General features: G+C 28.8%; 1 protein-coding gene across 3 annotated transcripts in view; it reads left to right on the plus strand.

The window, feature by feature from the left end:
* LOC142222158 (methylthioribose-1-phosphate isomerase) overlaps nucleotides 1-18,642 on the plus strand; it is a 46,559-nt gene that overhangs the window by 21,390 nt on the left and 6,527 nt on the right. For all 3 annotated transcript variants that reach the window (XM_075292149.1, XM_075292150.1, XM_075292148.1), the window contains exon 2: nucleotides 1,418-1,634. In XM_075292149.1, the coding sequence (XP_075148264.1) occupies nucleotides 1,503-1,634 (132 nt within the window). In that variant the 5' untranslated portion in view covers nucleotides 1,418-1,502. The remainder of the gene's footprint in view (nucleotides 1-1,417; nucleotides 1,635-18,642) is intronic.

Here is an 18,642-nt window from a genome sequence, read left to right on the forward strand (position 1 = left end):
AGACAGGTCTACACGGCCGTTGACCGATCAATGCGATGTTTTGAGAGCACAAGAATTGCTGTTGGCATTGTAGTGGTGAAGAGTGATCCGTTTTCGGCGGTTTGTTTTCCTTGTATCTTGGAAGACAACTGGTAAACAAATGGTTGTGTACTGTTCTGCGTTGTTCTATCATTTGCTTGGAAGTGATTCGTGCGCGAGCAACTTTTGTTGGATTTGGCTCATCATGAAACATCCATACAGTCGGTAGCTTTTTACTTTCAGATTCATACGCGTTAATCCACGATTCATCACCTGTCACGATGTCATAGACATGTTGGGAATCACCACGATCGTATTTTTGGAATATTTTTGGGGTCCAATACAATGTTAATGCAATATTGTATGCTGGTCCCACTAATGCCTAGGGTTGTCTCAATCCCACGATAGGTCACGTGACGATCATGCAATATCAGTTGGCGAACAGTAACTATGGATTCCGTAACAACAACTGATTTTGGACGACCTTCACGAAATTAGTCTTGAATATATTATGTTATATACCTTTGGCGTTAGACATTGGTGCGTATGAATAATATTACAATCATATTTACCATTAATAATGCGATCCAATGTCCAATCTATATCAATGGAAATTGCAATTACAGTTGCTACCGTTGATAGAATTCTAACAAAAATGGTAGATTTTTCACTGTTTGGTAGATTGGTAGAATGAAATTTTGATAGATCTACAATATAGAAATACAATTTTGAGAATTTTTTTTTTAAAGAAATAAAATTTTGGGAACATTTTCTATTGAAATAAAAATTGTGAGAAAAATTTCTATAGAAATAAAATTCTGAGAAAATTTTCTATTAAAATATTTTCTTTAGATTTTTTGTAAAGAAATAAAATTTTGGGAACATTTTCTGTGGATATAAAATTTTGAGAACATTTTTTATAGAAATAAATTTGTACAAAATTTTCTATAGAAATAAAATTTTTACAAAATTTTTTGAAAAATAAAATTTTGACACAATTTTCTATAAAAATAAAATTTTTACTAATTTTTTTGGAGAAATAAAATTTTGAAAAAAATTTTTGGAGAAATAAAATTTTAACAAAATTTTCTGGAGAAGTAAAAATTTTGGCGAAAACGACAAAATTTTCTCTAGGAATTAAATGTTGTAATTTTTTCACTTTGGAATTGTTCAAAATTTGGAAACTCAACTTATTGTCTTATTAATTAATGTTAAAACATATAATATAGAATTTTATACATGTTATTGTTGTAAAATAGAAAAACACTTAATAGAAAACATTTCTGTCAATTAATTAAAGATTTTAATATACTACAATATGATAAAATTGTGATATATTACACCCAAAATCTTTGTCCGTGTAAGATAACACATTTTTTTTGGTTTTATTTTCCTTCAGTGCATACAATCATTAGATTGTAAAGAGCAGTGGTAGCGGCATAAGCAGCATTTGCAGCGACGTCAGCATCACAAATATTTTAAATATGTCTTTACAATCGATTAAATATTCGACGGGAAAATTGGAAATTTTGGATCAACTACTACTTCCTGTGCAATCAAAATATTTGGCTGTAAAAGGTGTAGAGGATGGCTGGAAGGTTATAAATAAAATGCAGGTAAGTCTATAAAATGACAAAAAAAACTTCCCCATTGCCAATTTACTGTAATGATTTTGAGCCTAATCCAAATCCAAATTAACCTAATGGAGTTCACTTCTAATATAAGAGATGGCTCTTACTTGATTGGTAGAACACAAAATGTACTCTCTCGAGACATTTCTTCATACACGAAAAAAAAAATTCATACTCAATCACGAAATTAATTAATCCATTTAATGTTTTAATTGAAATGTCTTCAATCACAGAAACGATAGTATCAATTAAAAAATTAATTGATCCAATTAAAAAATTAATTGATCCAATTAAAAAATTAATTGATGCTATTAATTTTTCTTTCAATTAAAAAATTTGTTGAATCAATTAAACCCAGCAAAAAAATTTGGAAGTTCTTCCAAAGGCACAACTTTAAATGCGCTTCCAGAAGATGCACTCCCAATGATGTTCTTTATTGTAAATACCCAGGAAGTTCTTTTAATTCAATTTTTTATAACTTGGTTTTTTCATACTTTTAATGGGTAATTTTAACTTTTTTGTTTCAAATAGGTTAAAAACAGAGTAAGAATTCATAAAATGGTAAAAATCATTTAAATTTTGTCGAAAAACATGCTGAATCCAATCTGAAAAAATTGTGCATTTTTGAAAATATTTCAGGTCAAACGTTTCCGACAAGCGTTAGAATCCATTAAAAATTATAAAAAATTATAAAAATTATTTATTTGACAAAATATCACAGAATTTTTTAATTTACATCCAAAACATTGAATTCGGATCACACCTAAAGAAGTGATGCAAATTCATTGCAACGGCTGTTGCAATGGAGGACTTCCGTCCTATGACAAGCCAATGTTAAATTCATCGCTTCTGCGTCAATTTTGCACCACTTCCGAATCCAAAAAGAATATTTTCATTACTTTTTTGGCGACGCTTTTTTTTGCTGGGAAGTTTTAATCGAATATTTTTAAAAACTCAATTAAAATTTTAATTGGAAAAATTTTCGTGAATTTTTTTCTGTGTATTCGGGATTGCCTCAGTCACAGTTTTCCTGTTCTATTCATTTAGATTTTGATACCCACCATAGAATGGTGATGGGGAATAATAAGTTTGTCATTCCGTTTGTACCAAATCGAAATATCGATTTCCTACTACAAACACAATTTTTTTTCTGATTCAATCACGAAATTAATTGATCCAATTATGTTTTTAATTGAAATGTCTTCAATCACAGAAATGATAGTATCAATTAAAAAATTAATTAAAGGTCAGTTAAAAAATGAATTGATGCTATTAATTTTTGTGATTGATTTTTGTTTGAATTAAACAAATTAGTGAATCAATTAAATTTTTAATTTAGTATTTTTTAAAAATCAATTAAGATTTTAATTGGAAATTTTTTTGTGAATTTTTTTTCTGTGTATATAAAGTAGGGTGAGTGCAGCAAATGTGGTATACCCATTTGTTTTTCGATAGCCAAATTTGCATAATAAATTGAAAATATACCTTCACACAAAACGAAATGATTAAGAACCACAAAAAACAAAACATTCGAGCACGGGCAAATGTGAATTCTTTCAACTGACACAAAGAGTTGCAAAAATAAAACTGATCTTTGATTGCTTCATTCTCTGACAGCCACAATCTATTCAGCATGGTTTAGTTATTCGTATGTTGTTAGATAGAAAAAAAAGCTACTATACCACATTACCAGCCTGTACCATATTTGCTGCACTCACCCTATATATATTCTTGATCAGGAAGACATTGTAAGACGATATAAGCATGTCCGTCTGTCTGTCTGACGTAATCACGCTACAGTATTCAATAATGGCGCTATCGTCCTAAAATCAGGCACAGATTCGTCTTTTGTATGCACGCAGGCCAAGTTCGAAGATGGGCTATATCGGTCCAGGTTTTCATATAGCTCCCATAAAAACCGATCCGACATTGTAAGATATGAGCATGTCCGCTTGGCCGTCTGTCTGTAGTAATCACACTACAGTCTTCAATAATGGCGCTATCATCCTGAAATATGACACAGATTCGTCTTTTCTTTTCTGTGCATGCATGCCAAATTCAAAGATGGGCTATATCGGTCCAGGTTTTGATATAACTCCCATATAAACCGATCTCCCGATTCAGGGTCTTGCGCTTCTAATAATGTTTTGGTATAACCCCCATATATGTTACATATTTATGTAGATCGACCTCCACATGTTTCTTCTTGGCCTCCTAGAAACCGTAATTTTTATCGATTTTGTCTGAAATTGGAAATCTGGAGGTATTTTAGGACCACAAATAGGTGTGTCGAAAATGGTGTATATCGGTCCATTTTTTGGTATAGCCCCCATATAGCCCGATTTCCTGATTTGACTTCTTGGCCTCCTAGACATCGCAATTTTTATCCGATTTACATGAAATTTGACATCTACGCATAAGTATGCCGAATATGTATCGGTATCGGTTCACCTTTTGATATAGACTCCATATATGTTAGCAGGATCTCCCGACTTGACTTCTTGAGCGTCTAGATATCCGTAGTTTTATCCGATTTGCCTGAAATTCAAAATCTATAGGTATTTTTGGTTCATAAACAAATGTGCGGAAGAAGGAGTATATGGGTCCATGTTTCTGTATAGCCCCCATATAACCCGATCTTCTGATTTGATTTCTTGGGCTTCTAGAAACGCCAATTTTTCTCCGATTTGCCTGAAATTGGAAATCTAGTAGTATTTTAAGCCCACAAATAATTCTGCCAGGGATAGTGCGCAGCGGTTCATGTTTTGGTATTTACCTCATACAGACTAGAGGTGTGCACGTGAGTAATATTTTACTCACGCTTACGCACACTAACGACGGAAAAATCTTACTCACGCACACTCTCGCACGATATCGTTTGGTAGGATTCACGCACACTCACGAAAAGAAAATTTTGTACTCACGCACGAAATGTCGTGACTCACGAAAAATATTGTGACTCACGAAAAATATTGTGACTCACGAAAAACTGTATGACTAATTTACCTTAGAGACGTGTTTGAAAACATGAGCATGATTAAAATCGAGAGTGTTATTAAACTCTTTACATCCCAGTTGTCACTAAAATTGTAAATGAATTCATATCGTAAGCGTTTTATATCCGTGGGCGGGATTTTTTTCGTGAGTGTATTTTTCCGAATTTCGTTACTCACGCACACTCACGAAGAAATTATTTTCGTGACTCACGCACACTCACGCCGTTGCCATCAGCGTGACTCACGAAATTTTTCATGATTCACGACAATTTCGTGTCACATGCACACCTCTAATACAGACCAATCTCCAGATTTGACTTCTTTAGTGTGTACACATCTCAATTTTTATCCGATTTGCCTGAAATTCAAAATTGTAGAGGTATTTTCGGTCCGTAAATAGGTGTAGCGAATATGATGTGGACCGGTCCATGTTTTGGTATAGCTCTCATATGTTAAGTCTCCCGATTTCCATGTTAGTATATATGTTTGTTTGGCAGAGTATTTGTAATCACCTGAAATTCTATTTGTATTTTCAAGTAACCTGACGAAGAGTTTTCTATATTTTTCCTCCAAAAAATATAGAACAGTTTTAGTTACCAATCGATTTAGTTACCAATCTATATTTTTCTTCAGTGTATTGTTTGTTCTGCTTTGTGATTTAAATCGTCAATTAATATGTTCTAACCTAGCCATTTAGGCAATTAATTATTTATTATCATAAGTATGATGGCTATAATAATTGTATTTCATTCAAATATGCAAAATTTTCGAATGCATTGTATATGAGGCGTTTAATGCCAAAGTGGATAATTTGTATTTGTTTCAAGCCATCGTGGTGCAATGGTTAGCATGCCCGCCTTGCATATACAAGGTCGTGGGTTAGATTCCTGCTTTGACCGAACACCAAAAAGTTTTTCAACGGTGGATTATCCCACCTCAGTAATGCTGGTGACATTTCTGAGGGTTTCAAAGCTTTTCTAAGTGGTTTCACTGCAATGTTGAACGCAGTTCGGACTCGGCTATAAAAATGAGGTCCCCTGTGATTGAGCTTAACATGGAATCGGGCAGCACTCAGTGATAAGAGAGAAGTTCACTAATGTGGTATCACAATGGACTGAATAGTCTAAGTGAGCCTGATACATCGGGCTGGCACCTAACCTAACCTAAGCTTATATATCGGCATTCTCCGGAAGGGATCAAAATAGCGACAGCTTTTATTAGTGCAGCATGAAATTAATTTTTTATCGGCTCAAAAAAATATTTAAGGAAAATGGGCAAAAGTGAGAGTATTCTGAAATTTAGGAATACTTCCAAACAATCTTATTTTCCAGAAATTGTTTGTCTGGAAAATAAGATCTGCACACCAAAAAAAAGCTTTTAAATTAGTAACACTTCCTGTCCGCTACTTTCTACTTTATGAAACATAACTACAAGCATTACTTTGAGATTTATATATTTTCATGCCTTTTGTGTGTTTTCAATTCAACTTTGCATAGAAAAGAAATTTCACGAAAAATTTTCCAGTTAAAATTTTAATTGAGTTTTAAAAAATATTCAATTAAAAATTTATTTGATTCATCAAATTTTTTAATTGAAGTAAAAATCAATCACAAAAATTAATAGTATCAAATAATTTTTTAATTGGATCAATTAAATTTTTAATATACTTTCAATTAATTTTTTAATTGATACTATCATTTCTGTGATTGAAGACATTTCAATTAAAAAATTATTTGGATCAATTAATTTCGTGATTATTTTCGTATGGTGGTTATCAGTTTTTTGTATTGTGTATTTATGACAAAGTTCACAATTTCGTAAATAAGATTGAAATATATCGTTTCTAGTCAATTTGGAATATCCCACTTTGTAATTTAACGTCTGTTATAGTACTTGGGAGGCATTTCGTATTTCGTATGCTTACATGTGCCTTTATACCATATGTATTTGCATAGACATATACATCGCAGATCTGTTTTATTGTTTTGAGATAAAATAAGAAATTTTGTTTTGTAATTATTTCGAATAGGCTAAAAATAAGTCATTTGAGAAACCTTTTTACCTATAATTTTAAAATTTGTCGTTCGAATTTGTTTTACTTGGCGCATTTTCTAAATTCTTTGAAATGAAATAGCGCCAACGAACTACAAAAACTTATACATTAAATATTAATCATCAAAATATCACTATGCTTGTCATGCATTGTGATTACAGTGCATTTGAGGATTGACATTAATGAGTGGTTTTTAGTTAAGGTTGGTCCCCTAGTCTATAACTTACTTTAAATTAATTAAACATTAAATCCATTGTGATACGATATGATCTAAAAATACCAATTGAAAATTCTCAGCGAATTATATCCGTCTGTTATACCAATCACGGTTTCCACTCAAGTCAAAAATAATCTACCAAAATTTGGAGAAATTTTACAAAAAAATATATTTTGCAAAATTTTTTTCTATAGAAAATTTTGTCAAATTTTTTTCTATAGAAAATTTTGTCAAAATGTTATATCTATAGAAAATTATGTCAAAATGTTATTTCTATAGAAAATTTTGTCAAAATTTTATTTCTATAGAAAATGTTGTCAAACATTTATTTCTATAGAAAATTTTGTCAAAATTTTATTTCTATAGAAAATTTTATCAATTTTTTTTTTTCAATAGAAGATTTTGTCAAAATTTTAGTTCTATAGAAATTTTTGTCAAAGTTTTATTTCTATAGAAATTTTTGCCAAATTTTTATTTCTATAGAAATTTTTGTCAAAATTTTATTTCTATAGAAATTTTTGTCAAAATTTTATTTCTACAGACTTTTTTGTTAAAATTTTATTTCTATAGAAATTTTTGTCAAAATTTTATTTCTAAAAAATTTTGTCAATATTTAATTTTTATAGAAAATTTTGTCAAACATTTATTTCTATAGAAAATTTTGTCAAAATTTTATTTCTATAGAAAATTTTGTCAAAATTTTATTTCTATAGAACATTTTGTCAAGATTTTATTTCTATAGAACATTTTGTCAAAATTTTATTTCTATAGAAAATTTTGTCAAAATTTTATTTCTATAGGAATTTTTGTCAAAATTTTATTTCTATAGAAATTTTTGTCAAAATTTTATTTCTATAGAAAATTTCTATAGAAATGTTTGTCAAAAATTTATTTCTATAGAACATTTTGTCAAAATTTTATTTATAGAAAATTTTGTCAATATTTTATTTCTATAGAAAATTTTGTCAAAATTTTATTTCTATAGAAAATTTTGTCAACATTTTATTTCTATAGAAAATTTTGTCAAAATTTTATTTCTATAGAAAATTTTGTCAAAATTTTATTTCTATAGATTTTGACAAAATTTTATTTCCATAGAAATTTTTGTCAAAATTTTATTTCTATAGAAATTTTTGTAAAAATTTTATTTCTATAGAAATTTTGTTAAAATTTTATTTCTATAGAAATGTTTGTCAAATTTTTATTTCTATAGAAATTTTTGTCAAAATTTTATTTCTATAGAAATTTTTGTAAAAAATTTATTTCTATAGAAATTTTTGTCAAAATTTTATTTCTATAGAACATTTTGTCGAAATTTTATTTCTATAGAACATTTTTTCAAAATTTTATTTCCATAGAAATTTTTGTCAACATTTTAGTTCTCTAGATAATTTTGGCAAAATTTTATTTCAATAGAAAATTTTATCAATTTTTTTTTCAATAGAAGATTTTGTCAACATTTTATTTCTATTGGAAATTTTGTCAAAATTTTAGTTCTATAGAAAATTTTGTCAAAATTTTATTTCTATAGAAATTTTTGTCAAAATTTTATTTCTGTAGAAATTTGTGTAAAAATTTTATTTCTATAGAAATTTTTGTCAAAATTTTATTTCTATAGAAATTTTTGTCAAAATTTCATTTCTATAGAACATTTTGTCAAAATTTTATTTCTTTAGAACATTTTGTCAACATTTTATTTCTAGAGAAAATTTTGTCAAAATTTTATTTCTAGAAAATTTTGTCAAAATTTTGTCAAAATTTTATTTCTAGAAAATTTTGTCAAAATTTTATTTCTAGAAAATTTTGTCAATACTTTATTTCTATAGAAAATTATGTCAAAATTTTATTTCTAGAGAAAATTTTGTCAAAACTTTATTTCTTATTTATTTTGTCAAAAGTTTATTTCCATAGAAAATGTTGTCAAAAATTTATTTCAATAGAAATTTTGTTAAAATTTTATTTCTATAGAAAATTTTGTTAAAATATTATTGCAAACAGTTAACTTTGTAAAGACAGTTAACGGGTTACTTTAATAGAAAAATTTCAGCAGTTAAGTTTCTAACTGGCATATGAATATGATATGTCCCTAAATAAAATTACAAGAAAATTAATTCTTTTAAAAATTGAGTTTTTCGAACAAAATTTAACATTAAAGCAATTAAAAAATTAAGTGAAAGTGCTGAATAAATCAATTATTTTTTAATCAAGAATATTTTTTATTTCCAATTAAGTCTTTTCGTGATTGAAGAAATTTGAAAAAATTAATTGGATCAATTTATTTTGTAATTAAATCAGATATTTTTTTCTGTACGGGTGTTAGTAGGTTAGGTTAGGTGGCAGCCCGATGTATCAGGATCACTTAGACTATTCAGTCCATTGTGATACCACAGTGGTGAACTTCTCTCTTATCACTGAGTGCTGCCCGATTCTATGTTAAGCTCAATGACAAGGGACCTCCTGTTTATAGCCGATTCCGAACGGTGTTCCACCACTTAGAGAAGCTTTGAAACCCTCAGAAATGTCACCAGCATTACTGAGGTGAGATAATCCACCGCTGAAAAACATTTTTGTGTTTAGTCGAAACTGGGTTTGAACCCACGACCCTGTGTATGCAAGGCGGACATGCTAACCATTACACCACGGTGGGTGTTGTTGTCCTGTCCTCCATGAACCTCAAAATATGTAAATGAAAGACTACACAGAAAAAAATTTCACGAAAATTTTTCCAATTAAAGCTTTAATTGAGTTTTAAAAAATATTCAATCAAAAATTTAATTGATTCAACAAATTTTTTAATTGAAACAAAAATCAATCACAAAAATTAATAGTATCAATTAATTTTTTAATTGACCTTCAATTAATTTTTTAATTGATACTATAATTTCTGTGATTGAAGACATTTCAATTAAAAAATTAATTGGATCAATTAATTTCGTGATTGAACCAGAAACAATTTTTTTGTGTGTATGTAACACAATATTAAGGACAGTTGAGATATCATTATTTCGTTCAGTTTTTGCCTCCTTTCAAAAGCTTATTGGTGTAGGTTCTTTTCTAGGTATTTTTAACCTATATGGTTGGAGAATGAATACTTGTCCGAGAAGTTCTATTTCTGTAACTCCTTCATTCATTCACCATGTATTAAGCTTTCCGATATTCAACATCTAAGCTATATACTTTATTAAAAGATCCACTGTATCAAATACCCTATAAGAAAACATACATATTTCTAATATTTGTGAACAATTTTAAATAATCAATTCATTTCTTAATTACTCGACTATGTGCAATTTAAGTCATACGTTATAATGTCACATCTGTTGTAGCGAAAGCAAACAAAAAATAAAAAAGCTTTCACAATAGCCAACAGTCTGTCCATATGTTGCCAAGTTGTAGTCTGTTTGGTATTATTTATCTGTCAGTCTTATGGTTGTACAGAATTCGGTTTGGCATTATACATCATAATCAGCATCAAAATGTAAGTGTTGACATTAATATAGAAAAATGACACTAATAACAGAAATGTTATTAGGGAATGAAAGCAATTTACATACCTTTTACGCAAAAATGTGGAAACTGGATATTTACATATAAATTCTTTACTAGCATGGGGCTCGCTCCTCCATAAATATTAATATAAAAGAGAAACACAAATATGATCTGTTTGGCAAAGATACAGATTTATAACAAGGACTAAAGATATAGGAAGCTGTGAGTTGGATTTTGTTAGGGTTAATATTAGAAACCAGAGATTAGTACCTTATTCAGTGTTGCTAATATTTTTCTAGGTCTTGCCCCCTAATCAAGGCGTGTCCCCAAAGATCTCCTCTTTCATCCGAAATTCCCCAATAAACATCCCCGGCAATTTTTTTTTCTTTTATGAAAAAACAAAATATAAACGAAAGTTAAAATGGGCATTTTTTAAAGCTTGTTCTACGTAATAGAAGAACGCTTGACTAATACAGTCTAATAATTTAAATAAGTAGATCGTCCAATAAAGGGAACTGATGAGAATGCAGTATTCCCAACCATTTTATACAACATTTTTACGTTTTCATACACCAAAAACTAGTAATGATATAATGGCTTATTTATTAGCTTATAAATAAGCCATTATATCATTACATGTACTACGGTACACTATGAGTCTCGAATGAGTATCACATATGATAAAAGCATTTTGAAACAAAAACATTGAAAATAAAAACAATTTAAAAATCTTCAGAATTTCGTCACGACTATGGAGGTATATCAAGCACGGTCGCCTCTGTTGGTAGAATTATACCAAAAATGGTAGCTCTTTTACTGTTTGGTAGATGTTTTGGTAGATTTTCGAAAATATTCCTCTCCAACCAAGAGGTACTTTAATTTTTTATCGAAATTATTTTGTTTTTATTTTGGCAAAGGCTGGCTGTCATAAACCTTTTTTCGGAAGGTTCAAGTGTGGTTCACTTTGGATTTAGTGAAATGCCTGAATTTATTCTGATAATTGGTTGATAGTTTTGCTGCAAGTAGAGGATGCTGATGAGGAATGTGGTAATTCCGAAACGTGCGTCCATCCAACCATCTTGCAGTCTATAGGGCTTTGCCCAAATAAATTTGACAAACATTATTTTCCTCTGTTGGGTAAGCTACACTTGTAGTTTAGTCAATGAAAAATTTTGGCAAAATTTTCTATAGAAATAAAATTTTGACAAAATTTTTCATTTTCATTTATTTGCTCAATTTTGTAATTTAAAGCCGTAAGGCCGATGCAAGATAAATTACAATAGAACTACTAATACAATACAAACATTCCATAAACAATATAATGATGATAAATTAAGGTAAATAATAAAAATATTGACGAATAAAATTACAATACATTTTTTTGACTTAAAATTAAAAGTTAAATAGTTAAATAATAAAAATATTGATCAAAATTACAATAATATATATATATATATATATATATAATATATATATATATATATATATATATATATATATATATATATATATATATATTATATATATATATATATATATATATATATATATATATATATATATATATATATATATATATATATATATATATATATATATATAATATATATATATATATATATTATATATATATATATATATATATATATATATATATATATATATATATATATATATATATATATATATATATATATATATATATATATATATATACATATATATATATATATATATATATATATATATATATATATATATATATATATATATATATATATATATATATATATATATATATATATATATATATATATATATTTTTTTTTTTTTTTATAATAAATAATTTTTAGCTAATTACATTATTATATAACAATCAGTATCAGCATTGAAACAGGTAAAAGATACTACTGGAACATGAAAAAAACATAATTTTATCATTGGTTATTAGCAAAATGTTGAAGAAGGTTTTTCCGATATGTATAGCAGGAAACTTCGAAAGTTCTTAGAGGTGGGGGAAGAGCGTTAAATAGTCTCACTACTCTAACAACGAAAGACCCATTCATGAAGGCCTGAACCCTTGGGATTACTAGTTCGTTAGCTCGCACAGAGCGGCAAACACAAAAGAATTAACGATAAAAGTCGGAATACGACTGCGGAATATCTTGTAAAATAATATTATAAGCCGAAAATCTATAAAGTCAGAAAAATTACAGTTGAGAAAACGTTTTACATCTGGACTTACATGATCAAATAATCTGCGAGAATATACATACCTAACTACTCTATTAATTGCAAGGTGTATCCTCTCCAAATTCCTTCTGGAGGTACCCGAATAAATCTCAAGGCAATATAAAATATTTGGCATGATAAGGGCATGTGCTAAGCGTCAGAGAATGAAGCCGCCGAGTCGCGCCGCCGATTTCAGTCGCCGCCGGCCATCTTTTGCCAGTCGACGCCGCCGCCGAATATGTCGGCTCATCTCGACTCAAATTTAGCCGCAATTAATCAAAAATATTGGTTTAAATCAAAAAACTTTATTAATAATTGTAGTAATTTTAGTCAAAATTTTGAGCCTTTCACCCCCAATCAATCTATTTCAAAGTGTTATCATAATTTTGCAAAAATTTACCTCAGAAAATTTGAATGAAATGTAAATTTGATTGTACGATTGGTTGTACAACTAATCTCATTACCATTCGAATAACTTCAAATTGATTTTATAATGGATAATTGTCCGCCGCCGAAGAGACTTATTTATATCGGCTTAGCCGTCAAGCCGCCGCCGCCGGATGCAAAAATTTAATGTCAGCCGCCGCCGACAAAAATGGGTCGGCTTCATTCTCTGCTAAGCGTTCCCTAACATAACATGGCAGTACCAAATCCGTGTTGTACAATTGCCGCAAACCAACCGTAGTGCGTGAGACTACACTATCAACATGGGGGTCAAAAGATAGCTTGTCCAATATCACTCCCAAACATTTAAGACTAATCACAAATTGAATGTCGATTCCATTATAATAAACCCGTAGGTTCGTCACATCACCTCTAGAAAAAAGCAAAGCTTTCGTCTTAGAAGCATTAATACTAAATTTATTTAAGGACATCCATGTACCAAGAGATCGCAAAGCCAAATCAATCTTACTCTGTAGAACATTAATAAATCGGTTAGCTCCTTTAAATATTAACTGTACGTCATCTGCATAAGCAAACGGGGTACACCAGGTACTTAAATTCTGAAAAAGATCATTAATAAAAAGAATAAATAGAAGAGGTCCCAATACTGAACCCTGTGGAACACCACTTCTAACAGACATGGTAATAGACGAAACTCCTCGAACATGAACAAATTGATCCCTATCAATCAGATAAGAATAAATCAACCTACAAGCACTTCTACTAAAACCAAATTTACTAGATAGCTTATTAATTAACCCGAAATAATCAACCCTATCAACGCCTTCTCCAAATCAAGAGAAACCAAGACACCAATATTGCCCTCAGATATACATTTGCGAACTGAATCCGTTAGCCCCGCAAGTAACATAGCAGTACTCCTACCATTTCGAAAACCGCATTGACAATCATGCACCAAGGAGCTATTCTCCAAATATGAGATCATCTGTTGTTTCAACACATGCTCAACCGTCTTCGAAAGAACTGGGAGGAGTGCTATCGGACGGAAATCAGAGCTGTCCTTTTTCTTAATAGGATTAATTTTCGCAGTCTTCCAGACTATTGGGAATGTGGATGTCGTAATTATCTGATTAACAATGTGCAATAGGAAAGGTGATACCATATCGAAAACTGTTCTCAAAAATTTCATAGAGAAACCATCACTACCGGCTGCATTAGACTTAACTGAATAAAACCCAGTGTAAAGCTCTGAAAGTGTAATATTACTAAAAGAGAATCCATACTCATTTCCAAAAGAATGTAAAAAATCTTCCACACTACCTGTGGTATCGGACTGACTGTTAACAACCGAGGAATTCATATCATTCAGATATGCGGACGAAACACTTAAGTAATTGATTTCATTGCGCAGGCCCAGACCATTATCCCTGACTACCTTCCATAAATCCCTCGGACTACTACCCTTTTCTATAGAAATGAAATTTTGGCAAATATTCTATAGAAATAAAGTTTTGGCAAAATTTTCTATAGAAATAAAACGTTGACAAAATTTTCTATAGAAATGAAATTTTGGCAAAATTTTCTATAGAAATAAAATTTTGGCAAAATTTTCTATAGCAATAAATTTTGACAAAATTTTCTATAGAAATAAAATTTCGACAAATTTTTATAGAAATGAAATTTTGGCAAAATTTTCTATAGATATAAAATTTTGGCAAAATTGTCAATAGAAATAAAATTTTGGCAAAATTTTCTATACCAATAAATTTTGACAACATTTTCTATAGAAATAACATTTTGACAAAATTTTCTATAGAAATAAAATTTTCTATAGAAATAAAATTTTAACAAAATTTTCTATAGAAATAAAATTTTGACAAAATTTTCTATAGAAATGAAATTTTGGCAAAAATTTCTATAGCAATAAATTTTAACAAAATTTTCTATAGCAATAAATTTTGACAAAATTTTCTATAGCAATAAATTTTGACAAAATTTTCTATAGAAATAAAATTTTGGCAAAATTTTCTATAAAAATAAAATTTTGACAAAAATTTTCTATAGAAATAATATTTTGATAAAATTTTCTATAGAAATAATATTTTGACAAAATTTTCTATAGAAATAAAATTTTGAGAAAATTTTCTATAGAAATAAAATTTTGAGAAAATTTTCTATAGAAATAAAATTTTGACAAAATTTTCTATAGCAATAAATTTTGACAAAATTTTCTATAGAAATAACATTTTGACAAAATTTTCTATAGAAATAAAATTTTCTATAGAAATGAAATTTTGGCAAAATTTTCTATAGAAATAAAATTTTGGCAAAAATTTCTATAGCAATAAATTTTAACCAAATTTTCTATAGCAATAAATTTTGACAAAATTTTCTATAGCAATAAATTTTGACAAAATTTTCTATAGAAATAAAATTTTGGCAAAATTTTCTATAAAAATAAAATTTTGACAATAATTTTCTATAGAAATAATATTTTGATAAAATTTTCTATAGAAATAATATTTTGACAAAATTTTCTATAGAAATAAAATTTATAGAAATTTTTCTATAGAAATAAAATTTTGACATAGGATATTTTGCCAAAATTTTATTTCTACAGAAAATTTTATCAACATTTTATTTCAATAGAAAATTTTATCAAAATTTTCTTTCTATAGGAAATTTCATCAAAATTTAATTTCTATAGGGATTTTTAACAAAATTTTATTTCTATAGAAAATTTTGTCAACATTTTATTTGTGTCAAAATTTTATTTCTATAGAAAATTTTGTCAAAATTTTATTTATACAGAAAATTTTGTAAATTTTTTTAGAAAATATTGTCAACATTTTACTTTTATAGGAAATGTTGTCAAAATTTTATTTCTATAGAAAATTATGTCAAAATTTCTATAGAAAGTTTTTGAAGTATCACTTAGTTGGAGAGGAATATTTTGCAAAATCTACCAAAACATCAAGAATTCTGTCAATGTACCAAATAGTAAAAAAAATCTACCATTTTTGGTAGATTTCTTACCAACTACGGCAACCGTGTTCCCTATGTCAAAACGATACTTATCGATACCTCGTGCACCTTCAGTTGACTATTTTTAAATACTAGATGATGGATTTTTGGAAATGAAAGCCACTTTCAGAACACCTAAACATTTACTATTCCAAAAACAATAATCAAATCGTTAACCTATGTATATTGCGGTTTCATCTAGATCATCATGAATTTTCATACGAAAAGCATTCATCTGGCGATGGGGCTTAATATATAAAGTCTGTAGTAGTAAATGTAGAATATATTAAATTTAGTTTGGGATCTTAAAGCCATACCGAGATACGGTTTATATTGCTTCACACACAGCCCCTATATAGACCTATCTTCCGATCAATGAATGGTACATATAATAATGATATCAGAAAATATATTGTAGCAAAGTTCATGATAATATGACGCCAAGTTTAGACTTATAATATATTGTGTTTCGAATTTTTTTAACTCATTTGCTTATCACGTGAGTTCTTGAAAACACAACTCGTTAAAAATACAAAAGCGTGTGACCATCATCATTATCATCATCATAGTTGTCTGATTGATATGATTACGTTTACTTTTGTTTGACTTACTTTGTCTCCTTGTGGCATTTCTATAATGCTCGCTCTTATCTTGATTTCAGTTCAGCGATGTATTTGAGAAATTCATACATTTCTAGGCCTTATTGATATTGTGCCAAAACTTTTTGGAATGTATATGAAAAAAAGTGGGTACTATGTTCGTGCTTCAAATGGGCCAAATTAGATTCACTTCACACATTCTTTTCTATAATTATTATAAAAAGTAACTGGACCGCTAATAGACATAGAAAAAGCCTACACACCAAAATTTTTTTTTTCTGATTCAATCACGAAATTTATTGATCCAATTAATTTTTTAATTGAAATGTCTTCAATCACAGAAATGTTGGCATTAATTAAAAAATTTATTGATACTACTAATTTGTGTGATTGATTTTTATTTCAATTAAAAAAATAGTTGAATCAATTACATTTTTAATTGAATATTTTTTAAAATTCAATTAAGATTTTAATTGGAAAAATTTTCGTGACATTTTTTTCTGTGTAGCGAATTCCTGAGATATAACTGATCACTTATCTTGCTAGCGCTCAATATTTAAAATTCAAATTTACATTCCGAATAATTTGTATACCCACCACCATAGAATGGTGATGGGGGTGGGTTAGGGTACGGGTAGGTCCGATGTATCAGGCTCACTTAGACTATTCAGTCCATTGCGATACCACAGTGGTGAACTACTCTCTTATCACTGAGTGCTACCCGATTCCATGTTAAGCTCAATGACAAGGGGGTATAATAAGTTTGTCAATCGGTTTGTTACCACGGTAGATTGGTAGAATTCTTGATGTTTTGGTATACTTTACAAAATATTTATCTTCAACTTCAACTACCGAAAATTTTGACAACATTTTCTCTAGAAATAAAACTTTGTCAAAATTTTATTTCTATAGAAAATTTGATCAAAATTTTATTTCTTTAGAGATTTTGGTCAACATTTTATTTCTATAGAAAATTTTGTCAAAATTTTAATTCTATAGAAAATTTGGTCAAAATTTTTATTTCTATAAAAAAAAAATTGTCAAAATATTATTTTTTTTTAGAAAATTTGTGAAGTATCTCTAGTTGAAGATAAATATTTTGTAAAGTATAAAAATACAATTTTGACAAAATTTTTAATAGAAATAATTTTTTAATAAGATTTTTTTGTTTGGTAGGTTTTTTCGTAAATTTTTCCCCAAATTTTGGTAGATTTTTGGTTCGAGAGGCAACGGTGTTTATAGCACGTCGAAATATCGATTTCCGGCTACATAAAGTATATATATTCTTGATCAGGGAGAAATTCTAAGACGACGTTGTCCGTCTCCCTGTCTGTCTGTGGTAATCACGCTAGAGTCTTTAAAAATGAAGTTCAAAGATGGGCTAAATTGATTTGGGGTCTGAACGTCTAGACATCCCAATTTTGATTCCGATTTGCCTGAATTTCCAAATCTAGAGATATTTTGGGTCCATAAATAAGTGTACCGAATATGGTGCGATTTAGTCCATATTTTGATATAGCCACGATATAAACCGATCTCTTAATTTGACTTCTTGGGCTTCTAGACACCGCAATTTTTATCCCATTTGCCTGAAATTCAAAATCTGGAGTAATTTTGGGTCCACACATAAGTACGCCGAATATTGTGCGTATCGGCCAATGTTTCGGTATAGCCCTCATAAAGACCCATCTCCCGATTTGACTTCTTGGGCTTCTAGACACCTCAATTTTTATCCGATTTGCCTAAAATTAGAAATCTTAAGATATTTTAGGTCCACACATAAGTGTATCGAGGATGGTGTGTATCGGTCCATATTTTGGTATTTCCCTCATATAGACCGATCTCCCAATTTGACCTCTTGAGTGTCTAGGCATCCCAATTTTTATCCAATTTGCCTGATATTCAAAATCTAGAGCTATTTTGGGTCAGCACATAAGGTCTATAAATATATACAGCTAATATGGTGTGGATAGGTACA

The sequence above is a fragment of the Haematobia irritans genome, chromosome 1, assembly GCF_050003625.1.
Source record: "Haematobia irritans isolate KBUSLIRL chromosome 1, ASM5000362v1, whole genome shotgun sequence".
Taxonomy (NCBI): Eukaryota; Metazoa; Arthropoda; class Insecta; order Diptera; family Muscidae; genus Haematobia; species Haematobia irritans.